Source organism: Manis javanica, chromosome 4, assembly GCF_040802235.1.
Source record: "Manis javanica isolate MJ-LG chromosome 4, MJ_LKY, whole genome shotgun sequence".
Taxonomy (NCBI): Eukaryota; Metazoa; Chordata; class Mammalia; order Pholidota; family Manidae; genus Manis; species Manis javanica.
In genome coordinates this window covers 78,334,748-78,351,191 of record NC_133159.1, presented here as the reverse complement: position 1 = coordinate 78,351,191, position 16,444 = coordinate 78,334,748, and the positions used below count along the sequence as shown (strand labels likewise).

General features: G+C 33.9%; 1 protein-coding gene across 7 annotated transcripts in view; it reads left to right on the top strand.

Annotated features, from left to right (window-relative positions):
• The window catches only part of EVI5 (ecotropic viral integration site 5), a 219,898-nt gene that overhangs the window by 154,808 nt on the left and 48,646 nt on the right, over window positions 1–16,444 (top strand). For 6 of the 7 annotated variants that reach the window (XM_036998074.2, XM_036998073.2, XM_036998077.2 and 3 more), the window contains one exon: window positions 7,628–7,723. In XM_036998074.2, the coding sequence (XP_036853969.2) occupies window positions 7,628–7,723 (96 nt within the window). Of the gene's footprint in view, window positions 1–7,627; window positions 7,724–8,401; window positions 8,831–16,444 lie in introns of those variants that run through there. The other variant, XM_073234284.1, reaches the window with a different exon arrangement.

Genomic DNA, 16,444 nt, shown 5'->3' with positions numbered 1-16,444 from the left:
ATTATGGTAGAACAAAGGTGATAAATATGCAAGCTTCATCATTTCCTAATTACTTTTACATTTTACTATTATCTGTGCTTTTGAGGTTATACCTATTATATCTGTATGGTGGAAATATCATATAATTGTGTGCTACTGCACATTTCTTCCCAACTCTGAGTACATTAATGTTATGTTGGTAGCTTGAAAGGAGCCATGGTGGGAGTGTTTACACCACATAAATTGGCAAACTACAAATCATGGCTTGATTTATTCTTTTGTTGATTATCTAGACCGAAGTTAGCAAACTATAGTCCATAGCCCAAATCTGTCTGACTGCCTATTTTCACAAATAAAGTTTTGTTGGACTACAGCCTTGCCCATTCATTGTGTGTTGTCTGTAGCCACGTTCACACTCTAGTGGCAGCAGATGGAGTAGCTGTGATAGACTGTATGGCCCAAAGTCTAAAATATTTACTACCTGGCTCTTTTAACAAAAACCTTTTGATTCCTGCTCTAGAATGTCAATAGAGATTAAAGCTTGAAAGTGTGTCGTTCTTCAGCGTTTACATTGTGAATACCACAAAAATATTAATGAAATTTTCTTCCAGTATTTGATTACTTATATCAGAATCAGCAAAAAACTTGCTCACATGTTAACAAATAGGTGAAATTCTAATGTAAGTCTTTATTTCACTTTAATCTTCTAACATAAAATAATGAGCCAATATTCATATTCCTCACTTTCAGGTGGCTTAAGGATACAGGAGTTTGGCAAAAATCCATGAAAGCATTCTGTGAGAATATATTGACTATATGAAATTTACAATGAGTACTATATATATTATTATCTGTATGTTGTGTACTACACATCCTCTATCAGTTTATGTTAAAATATATAATAAACATACATACATGTGTGTACATGCTTCTACATGCATGCACACACATACACACAGACACCCCCATCTGAGAGTGGATTGTTAAACACCAGCACAGCTCTGGATACAGAAACTACATGTTCTGGCCATATGCAAACTGGGAAAATAGGGGGAAATTTTTAAATATTTTAAAATATTTGCTTGAAATGAAGTACCACTATCATATCTGAGATACAAGAAAAAATTTATATTTTTATTTTAAAATGTAATATTACACTTTCACTAAATTCAATATTTTTTAAAGTTTTCATATTATAGTATTGTCAGATGCTGAATTCCTCCCTTGGTCACCATGCTGTACATTTTTTACACTAAAAGTAATCACTAAATTTGAACTGAAGTTAAGAGAGAAGCAAAATACTTTTGAATACCCAATTTTTTCTAGCATATTTTCTTATTTTGTTTTTTTTCTGGATTGGCATTTGGCATGGATATGGTAGAATACAGTTTTAGGGCTTTTTTCTTTGTGAAATTTTGCAATATTGTTTCAAAGTTGAACATTATGCTTTTCCTAGGAAGATTACAATTGTAATGTCTAATTTCTATTATTTTCCTTTATACTATAATGTAAGTATTCATTAACATTTATTGATTCAGGAAGAATATAATTTTTAATACTAGCTAACATGCTCTGTCAGTATCCATAGTCCCTGTTAATTTGTTGTCCTAGTTATTTCAGTGCTTGGAAGTTCTCAGTAATTGTTCTTGCATAAAAAACTATCAGCATTTGAAAACTTCCCCAATCTGGTGAAGGAGATACTCTCTCAGGCCGTGGAGGTGCACAGATCTCCCAACACAAGGGACCCACGGAAGACAACAACAAGACATACAATAAAAATGGCAAAGATCAAGAATAAGGACAGACTTTTAAAAGCAGCTACAAAGAGAAAAATGACCACATACAAAGGAAAACCCATCAGGCTATCATCACCTTTCTCAACAGAAACCTTACAGGCCAGAAGGGAGTGGCATGGTATATGTAATGCAATGAAACAGAAGGGCCTCGAACCAAGAATACTCTACCTGGAAAGATTATCGTTTAAATTTGAAAGAGGGATTAAACAATTTTCAGATAAGTAAAAGCTGAGAGAATTTACCTCCAACAAACCACCTCTACAGTATATTTTGGAGGGACTGTTATAGATGGAAGTGTTCCTAAGGACAAACAGCTGTCACCAGGGGAAATAAAACCACAGTAAAGAAAGTAGAGCAATTAATTACTAAGGCAGAAGCAAAATCAAATCAACTACCCCCAAAATCAAAGGATAGAAAAAAATACAGAATATGATACCTAATATATAAGAATGGAGGAGGAAGAAAAAGGAGGGAAAAAAAGAACCTTTACATTGTGTTTGTAATAGCATACTAAGTGAGTTCAATTAGACTGTTAGATAGTAATGTAATACCCTTGAACCTTTGGTAACCACAAATCTAAAGCCTGCAATGGCAGTAAGTACATACCTATCGATAATAACCCTAAATGTAAATGGTCTGAATGCACCAATCAAAAGATATAGAATCACTGAATGGATAAACAATCAAGACCCATCTATATGCTGCCTACAAGAGACTCACTTCAAACCCAAGACATACACAGACTGAAAGTAAAGGGATGGAAAAAGATTTCATGCAACTAATATAGAGGAAAAAGCAGGAGTTGCAGGACTTGTATCAGACAAAACAGACTTCAAAACAAAGTAACTAGAGACAAAGAAGGACATTACATAATGATAAAGGGGTCAATCCAGTAGGCTGTAACTATTATAAATATCTATGCATGCAACACAGCATCACCTACATATGTGAAACAAATACTAACCGAATTAAAGGGGGTAATAGAATGTGATACATTCATTTTAGGAGACTTCAACACACCACTCACTGCAAAGGACAGATCAACCAGACAGAAAATAAGTAAGGACACAAAGGCACTGAACAACATATTAGAACAGATAGACCTAACAAAATCTGCAGAACGCTCCTTCCAAAAGCAACAGGATACACATTCTTCTCAAGTGTACATGGAACATTTTCAAGAATAGATCATACACTAGGCCACAAAAGAGCCTCAGTAAATTTTAAAAGATTGAAATTGTACCAACCAGCTTCTCAGAAAGGTATGAAACTAGAAATAAATTACACTACAGAAAATGAAAAAGCCCACAAACACATGGAGGCTTAATAACATGCTCCTAAATAATCAGTGGATCAATGACCAAATAAAAACAATATATGGAGACAAATGACAGCAATAATTCAACACCGCAAAATCTGTAGGACACAGCAAAGGCTGTGCTAAGAGGGAAGTATATTGCAATACAGGCCTACCTCAGGAAAGAAGAACAATCCCATATGAACAGTCTAAACTTACAATTAATGAAACTAGAAGTACAAATGAGACCCAAAGTCAGTAGAAGGAGGGACATAATAAAGAGTAGAGCAGAAATAAATAAAATAGAGAAAATAAACAAAATAGATAAACACCTAGCCAGACTTATAAAGAAAATAAGAGTCTACATACATACACACAATCAGAAATGAGAAAGGAAGAATCACTATTACACCAGAGAAATACAAAGAATTATGAGAGAATACTATAAAAAATTATATGCTAACAAACTGGATAACCTAGAAGAAATGGACAACTTTCTAGAAAAATACAACTTTCTAACGCTAACCAAAGAAGAAACAGAAAATCTGAAGAGACCAATTATCAGCAACAAAATTGAATTGGTAATCAAAAACTTCCTAAGAACAAAACCCTGGACCAGATGGCTTCACTGCTGAATTTTATCAAAAATTTAGTGAAGACCTAATACCCATCCTCCTTAAAGTTTTCAAAAGAGTAGAAGAAGAGGGAATATTCCCAAACTCATTCTGCAAGGCCAACATCACTCTAATACCAAAACCAGGTGAAGACACCACAAAAAATGAAAATTACAGACCAGTATCACTGATGGACATAGATGCAAAAAATACTCAACCAAACATTAGCAAACCAAATTCAAAAATACATCAAAAAGATCATCCATCATGATCAAGTAGGATTTATTCCAGGGATGCAAGGATGGAGCAATATTAGAAAATTCATCATCATCATCCACCACATCAACAAAAAGAAGGACAAAAACCACATGATCATCTCCACAGCCAACATCATTCTTAACAGCAAGAAACTGAAAGCCTTGCCTTTAAGATCAGGAACAAGGCAAGGATGTCCACTCTCCCCACTTTTATTCAACATAGTCCTAGCCACGGCAATCAGACAACACAAAGAAATAAAAGGCATCCACACTGGCAAGGAAGAAGTTTCACTGTCCCTGTTTTGCAGATCACATACATGACATTGTACATAGAAAACCCTAAATAATCCACTCCAAAACTACTAGAACAAATATCTAAATTCAACAAAGTTGCAGGATAAAAAATTAATACACAGAAATCTGTTGCATTCCTATACAACTAACGATGAACTAGCAGAAAGAGAAATCAGGAAAACGATTCCATTCACAATTGCATCAAAAAGAATAAAGTACCTAGGAATAAATCTAACTAAGTGAAAGACCTATACTCTGAAAACTCCAAGACACTCCTGAGAGAAATCAAAGAAGATACCAATTAATGGAAACACATCCATGCTCATGGATAGGAAGAATTAATATTGTCAAAATGGCCATCCTGCCTAAAGCAATCTACAGATTCAATGCAATCCCTATCAAAATACCAACAGCATTCTTCAACAAACTAGAGCAAATAGTTATAAAATTCATATGGAACCACAAAAGACCCCAAATAGCCAAAGCAATCCTCAGAAGGAAGAATAAAGTGGGTGGGGGGGGGTGGATTATGCTCCCTGACTTCAAGCTCTACTACAAAGCCACAGTAATCAAGACAATTTGATACTGGCACAAGAACATTTATATAGATCAATGGAACAGAATAGGGAGCCAAGATATAAAACTAGCATATATGGTCAATTAATATACAATAAAGGAGCCATGGACATACAATGGGGAAATGACAGCCTCTTCAACAGGTGGTGTTGGCAAAGCTGGACAGCTACATGCAAGAGAATGAAACTGGATTATTGTCTAACCCCATACACAAAAGTAAACTGAAAGTGGATCAAAGACCTGAATGTAAGTCATGAAACCATAAACACTTAGAAGAAAACATAGGGGAAAATCTCTTGAATATAAACATGATCAACTTCTTCCTGAATGCATCTCCTCAGGCAAGGAAAACAAAATAAAAAATGAACAAATGGGTCTACATCAAGCTAAAAAGTTTCTGTACAGCAAAGAACACCATGAGCAGAACAAAAAGGCATTCTACAGTATGGGGGAATATATTTGTAAATGACATATCTGACAAAGGGCTAAATTCGAAAATATATAAAGAACTCACATGCCTCAACACCCAAAAAGCAAATAACCCTATTAAAAATGGGTGGAGGATCTGAACAGACACTTCTCCAAAGAAGAAATTCAGATAGCCAACAGGCACATGAAAAGATGCTCCACATCACTAATTATCAGGGAAATGCAAATTAAAACCACAATGAGATATCACTTCACACCAGTTAGGGTGGCCAACATAGAAAAGACCAGGAACAGCAAATGCTGGCGAGGATGCAGAGAAAGGGGAACTCTCCTACACTGCTGGTGGGAATGTAAATTAGTTCAACCATTGTGGAAAACAATATGGAGGTTCCTCAAAAAACTAAAAATATAAAAACCATTTGACCCAGGAATTCCATGCCTAGGAATTTATCCAAAGAAAACTACTTCTCAGATTCAAAAAGACATATGCACCCCTGTGTTTATCAAAGCACTATTTACAATAGCCAAGATATGGAAGCAACCCAAGTGTCCATCAGTAGATGAGTGGATAAAGAAGAGGTGGTACATATACACAATGGAGTATTATTAAGCCATAAGAAAGAAACATCCTACCATTTGCAACAACATGGGTGGAGCTAGAGGGTATTATGCTCAGTGAAATAAGTTAGGCAGAGAAAGACAAATACCAAATGATTTCCCTCATTTGTGGAGTGCAACAACAAAGCAAAACTGAAAGAACAAAATAGCAGCAGACTCACAGACTCCAAGAAGGGACTAGTGGTTACCAAAGTGGACCGGTCGGGGAGCGCCAGTGTGGAGAGAGGGAGAAGGGGATTGTGGGGTATCATGTTTGGTGCACATGGTATGTTGTGGGGTCACGGTTGAAGACAGTGTAGCTCTGAGAAGACAAATAAGAACTCTGTGGCATCTTAATGCACTTACAGACAGTGACTGCAATGGGGTATTGGGGGGGGGACTCAATGATAAGAGTGAATGTAACAACCGCATTGTTTTATTGTGAAACCTTCATAACAGTGTGTATCAATGATACCTTAATAAAAAAGAAACAAAAAAATAGTATAATAAGAAGTTAATTTTTAACTACCGCCCCACCAGAATATCAAAAAATAGGTAGCAAAGAATCTGGGACAGATTATGAATATCCAAAAAAAAAAAACCACACAAACAAAGGAAACTGGGGGGATGGAGAGGAAGCCCAAGTTAGATCAGAAAAAGTGCTGTAAGAATTTTTTAAATTATAAAGTACTTTAAAGACAGTACTTAAGGGCAGATGAAGAACCTCCTATAATAATCATCAGACTCTGAATAATAAACTGAAATAGTCCCCTTGGTACTCTTGTAAAGTATGCAGTTTTAATTATGTGATTTTTCTAGCTAATTTCTGTTTCCAAAACAGTAAAGTAATGTGGTGGGGACTTGACAATAAGGGGAGTCTAGTAACCATAATGTTCATGTAATTGTACATTAACGATACCAAAATAATAAAAAATTTTAAAAAACAGTAAAGCACTTCTCCTTACAAGGTGGCAGAGACAAGAACTTTTCTGAACTTCTCATATGTGCACACTGTCATCAAAATTTAAATCAGCAGAAACATGCTTTTGAGTCACATCACAAGTAGACCTTACACAGGTCTGATCGCCGAGAACCCACTGTGTGCCAAACACTGGTGGTATACATTCAGCAACGGTTTGCATTTGTAAAGCTCTTTTTCCTTTTCAGGTTCTCACAAATGACATTTAGAAAGAAACTGTATTTGTTTTTCAGCATTCACAGCACATGCTCTATACATCTATTATTATTAAACTGCTTCTACTCAGGAGAGTCATAACTTTTAAAAGATACAATGTATGTAGTTGTATGTGTATATATGTTTTACATAGTTATGTTTGGAAGTCAGTCAACAATGTTAAATACCAACAGATTGTCTGACAATATAAAGCAATTTTGGGGGAAAAGAAATGGCACATTTGTCAGAAGATGTCCACAAATATTTAATTACTTCAGCACAATAAAGATATTCTCTTATTTCTAAAAAAAAAAAAAACTACCAGCTTTTTTAAATCACCAGTAATTTTAATAATTTTATTTAACTAAGTTAATTTTTGGTTGGTTTTTACATTTTAAGCAGTGTTTATATGAGTTTTATTTCTTAATATTTAAAGATGGAATGCTATATATTCTTCATTTCATATCAAGTTCAGAAGATAATGACATTTTTCTCTCAATCATGAGTCTATTTGTTATTTTTCAAATTTAAGGAAGGTTATAAGTGCTTTTTTATTACTGGCTTATCACTGGTTTGGTTTATATGGTTTATTTCTGTTGCGTTTGCCACCTTAGAACAAGGAAGAAGTGATGGCTGTGAGACTCCGGGAGGCAGATAGCATAGCTGCTGTCGCTGAACTACAGCAGCACATCGCTGAGCTGGAAATCCAGGTACAATATAAAGCAATAAAGCACATATAAAAATAACGCAGTAGTTTCCCCTTCCCTCTGCACCTGAACAATGACCTATATCTTCATCGTAATGACTGGGATTCTATTTTCAATACTTACTCATTTCCAAGTCCATTTTTTTATTGTGGTAAAATACATATAACATCAAATTTACCATTTTAATGTGTACAGTTCTGTGACATCCCATACATTCACATTGTTATGCAGTCAATCTCCAGAAGTCTTTTCATCTTGTAAACTCTGTACCCATTTAATAACCCATTAAACAACTCCCCATTCCCTTCTTCCCCAGCTCCTGGAAACCACCATTCTACTTTGTCTCTGAGTTTGACTACTCTAGTTACCTCATATAAGCAAAATTATGTATTATTTGTCTCTTATACCTGGCTTATGTCACTTAGCATAATGTAATCAAGGTTCATCCATGTCATAACACATGCCGGAATTTTCCTCCTATATTCCATCATATGTGTATACCACATTTGTTCATCCATTGATGGACTTGGGTTGCTTCCACCTCTTGGCTATTGTGAATAATAGTCCTATGAAAATGGGTGTACAAATAGCTGTTTGAGTCTCTGCTTTCATTTCTTTGGGGTATATACCCAAAAGTGGAATTGTTGAATCATGTAATAATTCTGTGTTTAACTTTTTCAGGAATTACTATACTGTTTTCCACAGCAGCTGCACCATTACACATTCTCACCAGCAATGCACAAGGGTTCCTATTTCTCTACATCTTCACCAACACTTGTTAATTTTCTGTTTGTTTTTATTTTATAATGCCATCCTAATGGATGTGAAATGGTATCCCACTGTGGGGTTGATATGCATTTCCCTAATGATTAGTGATCTTGAGCATTTTTTTCATGTGTTTATTTGCCATTTGTCTGTCTTCTTTCTAGAAATGTCTATTCAAGACCTTTGCCCAATTTTTAATCAGGTTGTTGTTAAGTTGTGAAAGTTCCTTGTATATTCTCAGTCAGTCCCTTACCAAATATATGGCTTGCAAATATTTTCTCCCATTCCATGGGTTGCCTTTTTGCTCTGTTGTTATTGTCCTGTGATGCACACATTTTTTATTTTTGTTGAATTTTTTCTTTTGTTTACTGTGCTTCAAATCCATTTTTGAATGACAATTTATCAGATTACTATATTATCAAAGCTATTTTCAGAAGTATTCAAAGCTTTAAAAATAAATGTGTTTTGTCACTTAGGTCCTACTTCTTTCTTATACAATATAAGGTAGTAAGTTTCCAATATGGGCAAAGTATTCTGTTTAAAATCTTATTTCTTTCAAAGTTTTTTTATTATATTCTATTCCAAGCCATAATGCAGTTTTTGCCACAACATGTAGAATTTTCTTCTAACCCAAAGTATCCTTCAGTTTTTAGGTTTCAATTCAAAATTCAGCTAATTTCTAAGCCTTACATGCCAGAACGTCATCTTTTCATCTAGGTCAAAAGTAATTACACCACATTATGATTTGTACAAGCGTATAAGAAGGTCTCCTTTATGTTCTGTTGATACTGTTCCTCATAAAGTAGACATATTTAGAAAAACTTTGGACGTGAACCAACTGCATAATATATTTGCAATCAGCTATTTAAATCATGCTGTCATATGTAATTCTAGTTTTAGTCTGTAATTTTCTAACATCAAGAAATTTTTAAATTTTGCTGTATTTCTACACACCTTAATCACAAATAGAAAAATTTCAATCACTTTCTGTTAATTCTGAAACACTTGTTAAAATGAAGAGCCTAATATGCACATATTGTTTAAAATGAAATTGTGTTATATCATGTTTGAAAAATAGGAAAGAAAATGTATGAAATTTTTACTACCAAATGGAGTATGTTAACATCAAATGTTGCTGTATTAAGTGATCACTGGAATTCTGATTACCAAAAGCATTAGTATTTTTTTAGTATTTATCTTGCTCAAGCTTATCTCATTTTTCGTCCTAGGCATACCATCCTCTTGCAATTGTCTCCTCCCTTCACTTCCTGACACCACTGCCTTTGACTCTCTATTTCTTGTTGAGCTATTGTTTTCAGACTTCTTTATCAGTTCTGAATGATTGTATTCCTCTAAAAACCAAGTGTTTGGCTTTTTAAAAACTGTACTCAAATGAAGGGTCTAATTTACCTGGCTTTAGGAACTATCTTTACAATAATGAATCCTAGTGTATCTCCACCTCTAACCAACACTTTTTAAAACCTTTTAAGAAAATTATTTTTAAAAATTATTGACACAGTATAGAGAGAAGTTTGTAAAACAAAGCTACATTATAATATGTATAAAAATATTACCCATATAACCACTGCTCAAGTCAAGATAGAAAATATTGCATGAACGCAGAAGTCTCCCCAATAGACCCTCTCCCCATATCCTCAGTTTGGCATTAATCATTCCTTTGCTTTTCCTTACAGTTGTGTCATCTTTATATGCACCTCTGATCCATACAGTTTAGCTTTCCATTTCTGAATTTTGTATAGAGTCATATTGAATATTTACATTTTCGTCGTTCTTTGTTAAACATTTTAATAAGAGTTACTGTTTTTACGATACAATTTCCATTTTATGAATATATCAAAATATATATATCCATTCTAACATTAGTGGTCATTTGGGAATTTCCAAATTGTTACTATTATGAATATTACTGTGATTACGAGCAATCTTGTGCACTCTGCTGGTCACATGTACACAAGTGTCTCATGCATGTATAACAGGGTGTGGAGGGCTGGGTCATAAAGGACGCAGATCTACTTTATTTTCCAAAGTGCTTCTACCTGTTTAAACTCCAAACAGCAGCACATGAAAGTTGTTATTCCACATCCTCCCCAACACTTGGTGATGTCAAATGTTTTAATTTATGCCAAACTGGTGGGTATGCAGTGATATTTCATTGTGATTTTAATTTCCATCTACCTGATTAATAATGAGTTTGCCCATTTGGCTTCCTCTGTTGTGAAGTGCCTGTATTTTTCTGGACCTTCTAGTTCTCTGCTTTTAAGGTATTTCTGCTTACTGAATTCTCCTTGGGTAGCTTGCTGTTAATACATTAAATAAATGTGTTTTCAGTAAACATCTTCAATTTTCATTCCTTTATTTATTGCATGCAGATTAAAATTCATGAATAAATCCATAAATAAATAAATCTTTTGTTAAAATCTGAAACTCCTCTTTCAGTTAGAAGAATAACACATTTTTGTTAGAAGAAAATCTGAAACTCCTTTTTCAGTTAGAAGAAGAATAAAATTCTTAGTCATTGAAATATCTTAAATCATTTTCAGATTCCACTAGGGGGAGAGCTCAATCAAATATTTTCTACTTCAAATCTCTTCAGACCAACTCTTCCAATTACTGCAACTTTCTTTATAAGATTTTTTTCCCATAATGCAAATCCTCTCAAACTCTTCATTTAATAAATCATATTACTATGTAATCTCTTATTGATATAATTAAAATCTGGTTTTTAAGGTAGTTATGAAAACTATACTTTCATAAGTGTCATATTTAGATAAGGAAATACATTAAAGTAATGCTTATTTTTATAAACACTGTAGCATTCTGTAGTAGCTATACTTATGAAGCTGAAGTTTATTAAACATGCCTTCAAAGATTCTTCAGTCAACTTGAAATCTTCAGGTCTTATTTGAAATTCATACTCCTCCCCCATGCTATTACTCTGAGATAACTACATTTGAAAGCTACTTAATATTTTGAGAACAATGCTTTCCCCCTTGTCTTTAGAGGAGCTGTTTTATATTAGCATCTTACAGTAAATTTAACCTTAATTTGAAATGTAGTAGCTTTCAAATTTTAGCCATGTCACTAGAACTGTTTGTAAAAGTTATAACCTAGATTTCTTCCTCCTTAAACTGAATGATACTTCTTTATAGGTTTTAGTCATGCTTCTCCTATATTGCTTATTTGAAGCAGATCATACCTCTATAAAATTAAGGGGTTAAACTCTTAAGTTTCCATTAAATGTAAAGAATGATGATGCCGTATATATCCTTTTAATATTTTTTGACAATTCAGAGTTGCCATTATGAAATTTAAATAATAATCTTCTCACTTCATTCCTATCTCTATTATTTTCTTGGCCAGATTTCTATCTGTAATCGTCCTGTCTTAATCACTATACTCTTCTGCTGCTTTATAGTTCTCCAAAACAATTATTTCTTGCCATAAATCATACATTTTTTGTTCTTGTTGTCCACATTGCCCACCAAAAGGGAAGCTTCATGGGAGAGGAATTTTTGTCTCATTTAATTGCTGTATTCCTTAGTGCTTGCTATATAATGCCTGGTATATAAACATCACTCAAATATTTGTATTAGAAAAAAAACTAAATTAATACAGTAATTCACTTATCTACTGCTGTTCAGACACTATTTTTAAATGTATGTAATTTGAGTTTTCAAATTTTTAAAGCTGAGAAATTATCACTATATTCACATGTGCATCAATTTACATACACTGGTTGTATCAATTTACATACACTGGTTGTAAAGGATAAGATTAATTCAGATTCTGTCTAGATGCATTTATCATTATACAAAAGGAGCAACTAAGCCTGGTTCTCTTCCTTGAAAAGTCATTAAATAGAATACAAACCTCTGAAAATTCACGTACAGTTTTCATTATATGTGAGACGATGTCAGTTGTTATCTTTTAAAAGGGAAATTTTTTTCTTATTTTCTGCATATATATTTTACAAGCTAGTTTTCTGGTTGAATGTCTCAGGCTAATGGAATTTCTTTAAGTAACCTGAAAAAATACATGTAAACTGATCAGAATAAAAAGCTTCAAGAAACTTATTAGGAACAAGAGGATTTTAAATCTTAAATGACTCAGTGGTCACAACTTTTTGCCTTTTTGTCTTCTTATAAAGAGATATTTTTATTGCCTAAAAGTTCAGATTTTGAAGTCAAAACACTAAGTGTCTTATCTTTGACAAGTTACTTAACCTGTTCTTTTATTTGCTAATTCAAAACTGAGATCAAAAGTTATCTGCTTAAGAGATGTTGGTATTACATGAGGAAACATGTGTAAAGTGTTCCTTCTTCCCTAACTAGTCTCCACAAAAATAGCTATAGATGACTTTATATGAAAGATCACACTCAACATTCTAGAGACTTCCAAAAATTACAGGCCAATGGGAAAGTGCAGAAAATCTTTGAGTTCCCTTTAAGATAATTTTTACCCACCCCAGATAATGAATTTATCCCTTTCTATGAATTATATACAACTTCAAATTAAAAATTGCTTTGGCCTTTTGCTTTTTCGAAAATGTATTCTTGAGTGAACTTATTTCTGTTCACTGTAAGTCCTACTTAACTTACTCTTCATTTTGTATGTATCCATCATGTTTGGGAATATAAGCCTTATTATTTGTAACTTTAATTCTTCCAGGATACCAGTTACAGAAGTATTAATAACTAGCTAGCATCATGAACAATTAAAACATGCTACACAGTATTAGTCATTTAAGTATGTTCACTGAATCTTCACAATATATGACAATAAGTTATTGTTAATGTCTCCATTTCAAGTTGAGGAAATGGAGGTTTAGAGATCTAGAGAGATTCTGTTGTTTGTAGGAGAACCCACTCTGTAACTTAGACTCTTTCCAGGATTAAAATGAAAAATTTTTCATTAGTATTAGAAATACTGTCATGGTAGTTTTATGGGTTTTCTTAATAGCAGATCAGCTGCCTCCTGTAACTCTGCTTATACTACAGTTCATCACTTAAATTCTTTCAGTAGCTTCCCATGGCTTTCATGACAAAGTTCAAATCCTGGATCTCTTCACAAAACCCTCCCTGTTCTGACTCTTTACCTCCCTTTCTAGCTTCATTTCCGACTTTCCCCATCCTAAACCTGTACTTGAGCCACAATAAAGTAGTTTAGAATCCTTCAAATCTGCCATCTGGATTCTCTCCGTGTTTTTATCTCCTCCTCTGATCTTCTGTATCATTTCAAATGTCAGCTCAAGTTTGACCTGCTGTGATCAGCCTTTGCTAATAATTCCCACCCATATGGTTCTGTTGTGTCTCTGCTCCTCTAGCCCACTCTGTTAGACACCTCTCTTAAAACCATCTCACACCAGTTAAAAGTCCAGATGTGAAGAACAGATTAAATTATGAATTGAAATGTATTATGGAATACCTACTATATGCCAGTCACTGTTCTAAATATTTTAGAAGAATTAGTGAACAAAACATAAAAAATCTCTTTCCTCATCAAGCTAAACAGTAGAGGGAGAAGTCAGATGAACAAAATAAATTAATAGGAGTGTATACTTTAGAAAATGATTAATACAATGGAGAAAACAATGGAGAAAAGGGCAAGGGTAGGATGCTATTGCAATTTGAAAAAATGTGGTCAGGAGAGGTTCATTAGAAGGGAATATTTAAACAAAGATATGAAACAGGTGATACATGCAGATTTAGGGGAGTAATTCCCTGCTAAGGGAATATAATAAGGGCAAAAGGCCTAAGTCTAGGAGCATGTCTGAGCAGAGTACCTCAGTGGAGCAAGAGGGGAAAAGTAGAGGTAGTCCGAAGTAAATGGGGCAGATTATGTAGGGCCTAAGAACTTTGTCCTTTCTCTGAGTAAAATGGAAAGTCATTGGAGGGTTTTGCGTATAGCACTAGTGGATCAGTTAGATGACATTTAACCTATTAAAATGATTTAATTGAACTTGATTCAGAAAAAAATATTTGTAAAAATTCATAGTATTTAGATGGGAGGAAATAGTGGTTAAAAATTGTTTCCTCCTTCTCTTAGTGGAATTTTCCACCTTTATTCTATTGATCCAGATGTTACTTATTAGTTAAGGACTATATTTGTATTTTCATACTAATAGAACTCTCTACTTCCTAGATGGTGGAACAAAACTCAGAAAAGTTCATTTTTGCTCAGTTAGGTGAGGAAAATAGATGGGACTTGAATGCAAGCCTTCTGATATTTAACCTGGAATTGAGTTTGTATTGGGATTATTATATAGACAAGCATATGAATTTATCGTAACCATATTAAAAGCTCCTTTGGGTTGAACACATCTATAAAATTAATGCTGGTATGTTGTAAATAATGGAAACTTTTAAATTTAAATTACTGTAGTTCTACTCAAATCCAGCTTTTTGTTCTTTTCCTGGTACCCAGTAACATTTACCCACTTGTGTTAGTTTGCCCAGCAAATAACCTCTATGGATGTCTCAGATGGGCAATACCCTAACCACTCTTGGCTTTAAAAACACCCACTCAAAATCCTGTTCTGACATAAAATGAGGGAGTTAGGTTTAAATCAGTGTGCCCAGATCGGCATGTAGTTTTGACAGAGATGGAGAGGAAGTGATAAAAAGCTTTACCATTTAACTTTAAGATACATATTTTAATGTTGTTAAATTACAGTGGCTTACTAACTGGTAGAGTTTATTATAAAGCTTTGTGATCAGTTTGTGCTTTCCTGTTTCCTGAGTTAATTTGTTAATAGTTTCACAACAGGTGGTAGTTTATATGCCAACTCTTGGCTAACAAACTTCTTTTGGGGAGATTTCCCCCCTCCCCCCTCCCCCCCTAAAGTACAGTGGTTTCCATTTTGAGCGACTTACTTAAATATTAAAATAATTTTCACTTGTCTTAAATGATTTCCTCAAAATTTTAAGCATTTTAAATTAGAAAAATATTCTGTAATCTTATCTAGTCTTAACACTAATTCTCAACAAAGAAAGTTAAGCATACAGGATATGTTATTCATTCATCTTGCTATCAGGTCATTAGGTATTACAATTTAGTTAAAAAAATTTTTTACTGAAGTGCTCAGAGATGATTCTTTGGTATCCAACTTAAATTTGCAGTTAAATATGAAGTGAATCAGTATCTAGAGGTTTTTAAGATGTTGCTGTGTCTAAAAATGAAGAATATTCAGATATCCAAGACCAGCTCATAAAAGCATCTGAAGAATCAGTGAAGGAAGGTTAGACTCTTAAGTACTGTAATATTATTGGTCATCTCAGTGTTATTAAAAATGAGCTTATGTATATCTAGGGAGCACACAGATCTTTATTTGATACCATTCTCCTATAAAAGGAACCAGAGCATCATAGAGAAATAGCGGATTCCAGGACTGTAGCAGGAAATACACAAGATGAGTCTGGACCATTTTAGAATGCCAGAGTAAGGAAGTACTCAAAGATAAAACAAAGCAAAAGGAATGCTAAAGGGACAAAAGAGCCAAATGAAAGAGCTCTCCAATGGCCAAAGGTAGAACAATTGAGGAAAAAATTAGTAAAGTAGTAGTGGATAATAACTCAAACTAAAATAAATATCCATGAGTCCATACTGATATAGTGATTGAATAAATTAATAAATGGGATAGAAGAGATAAATATTGTGCAGAAGAATTCCAAATAATTTTTGTAGATACTCTTCCTTCAGGAGGAGAAGAATAAATCCTACCCCTTAATTGCAGACTGTGCATGTGACTTCCCTCCAAAGGGTGCAGTATGGACAGAGCAGGAATAAAAGAGTAACTTCATGGTAGAGAAACCTGACAGTCAACACTATCTCACTGAGATGGTCAAAGTTCAACATCATCAGTTATAAATCACACTGATAATATGTACACTTGATACAGTGTGATAAAAATGGCACTTCTGTTGTCTTCCAATAACCCAT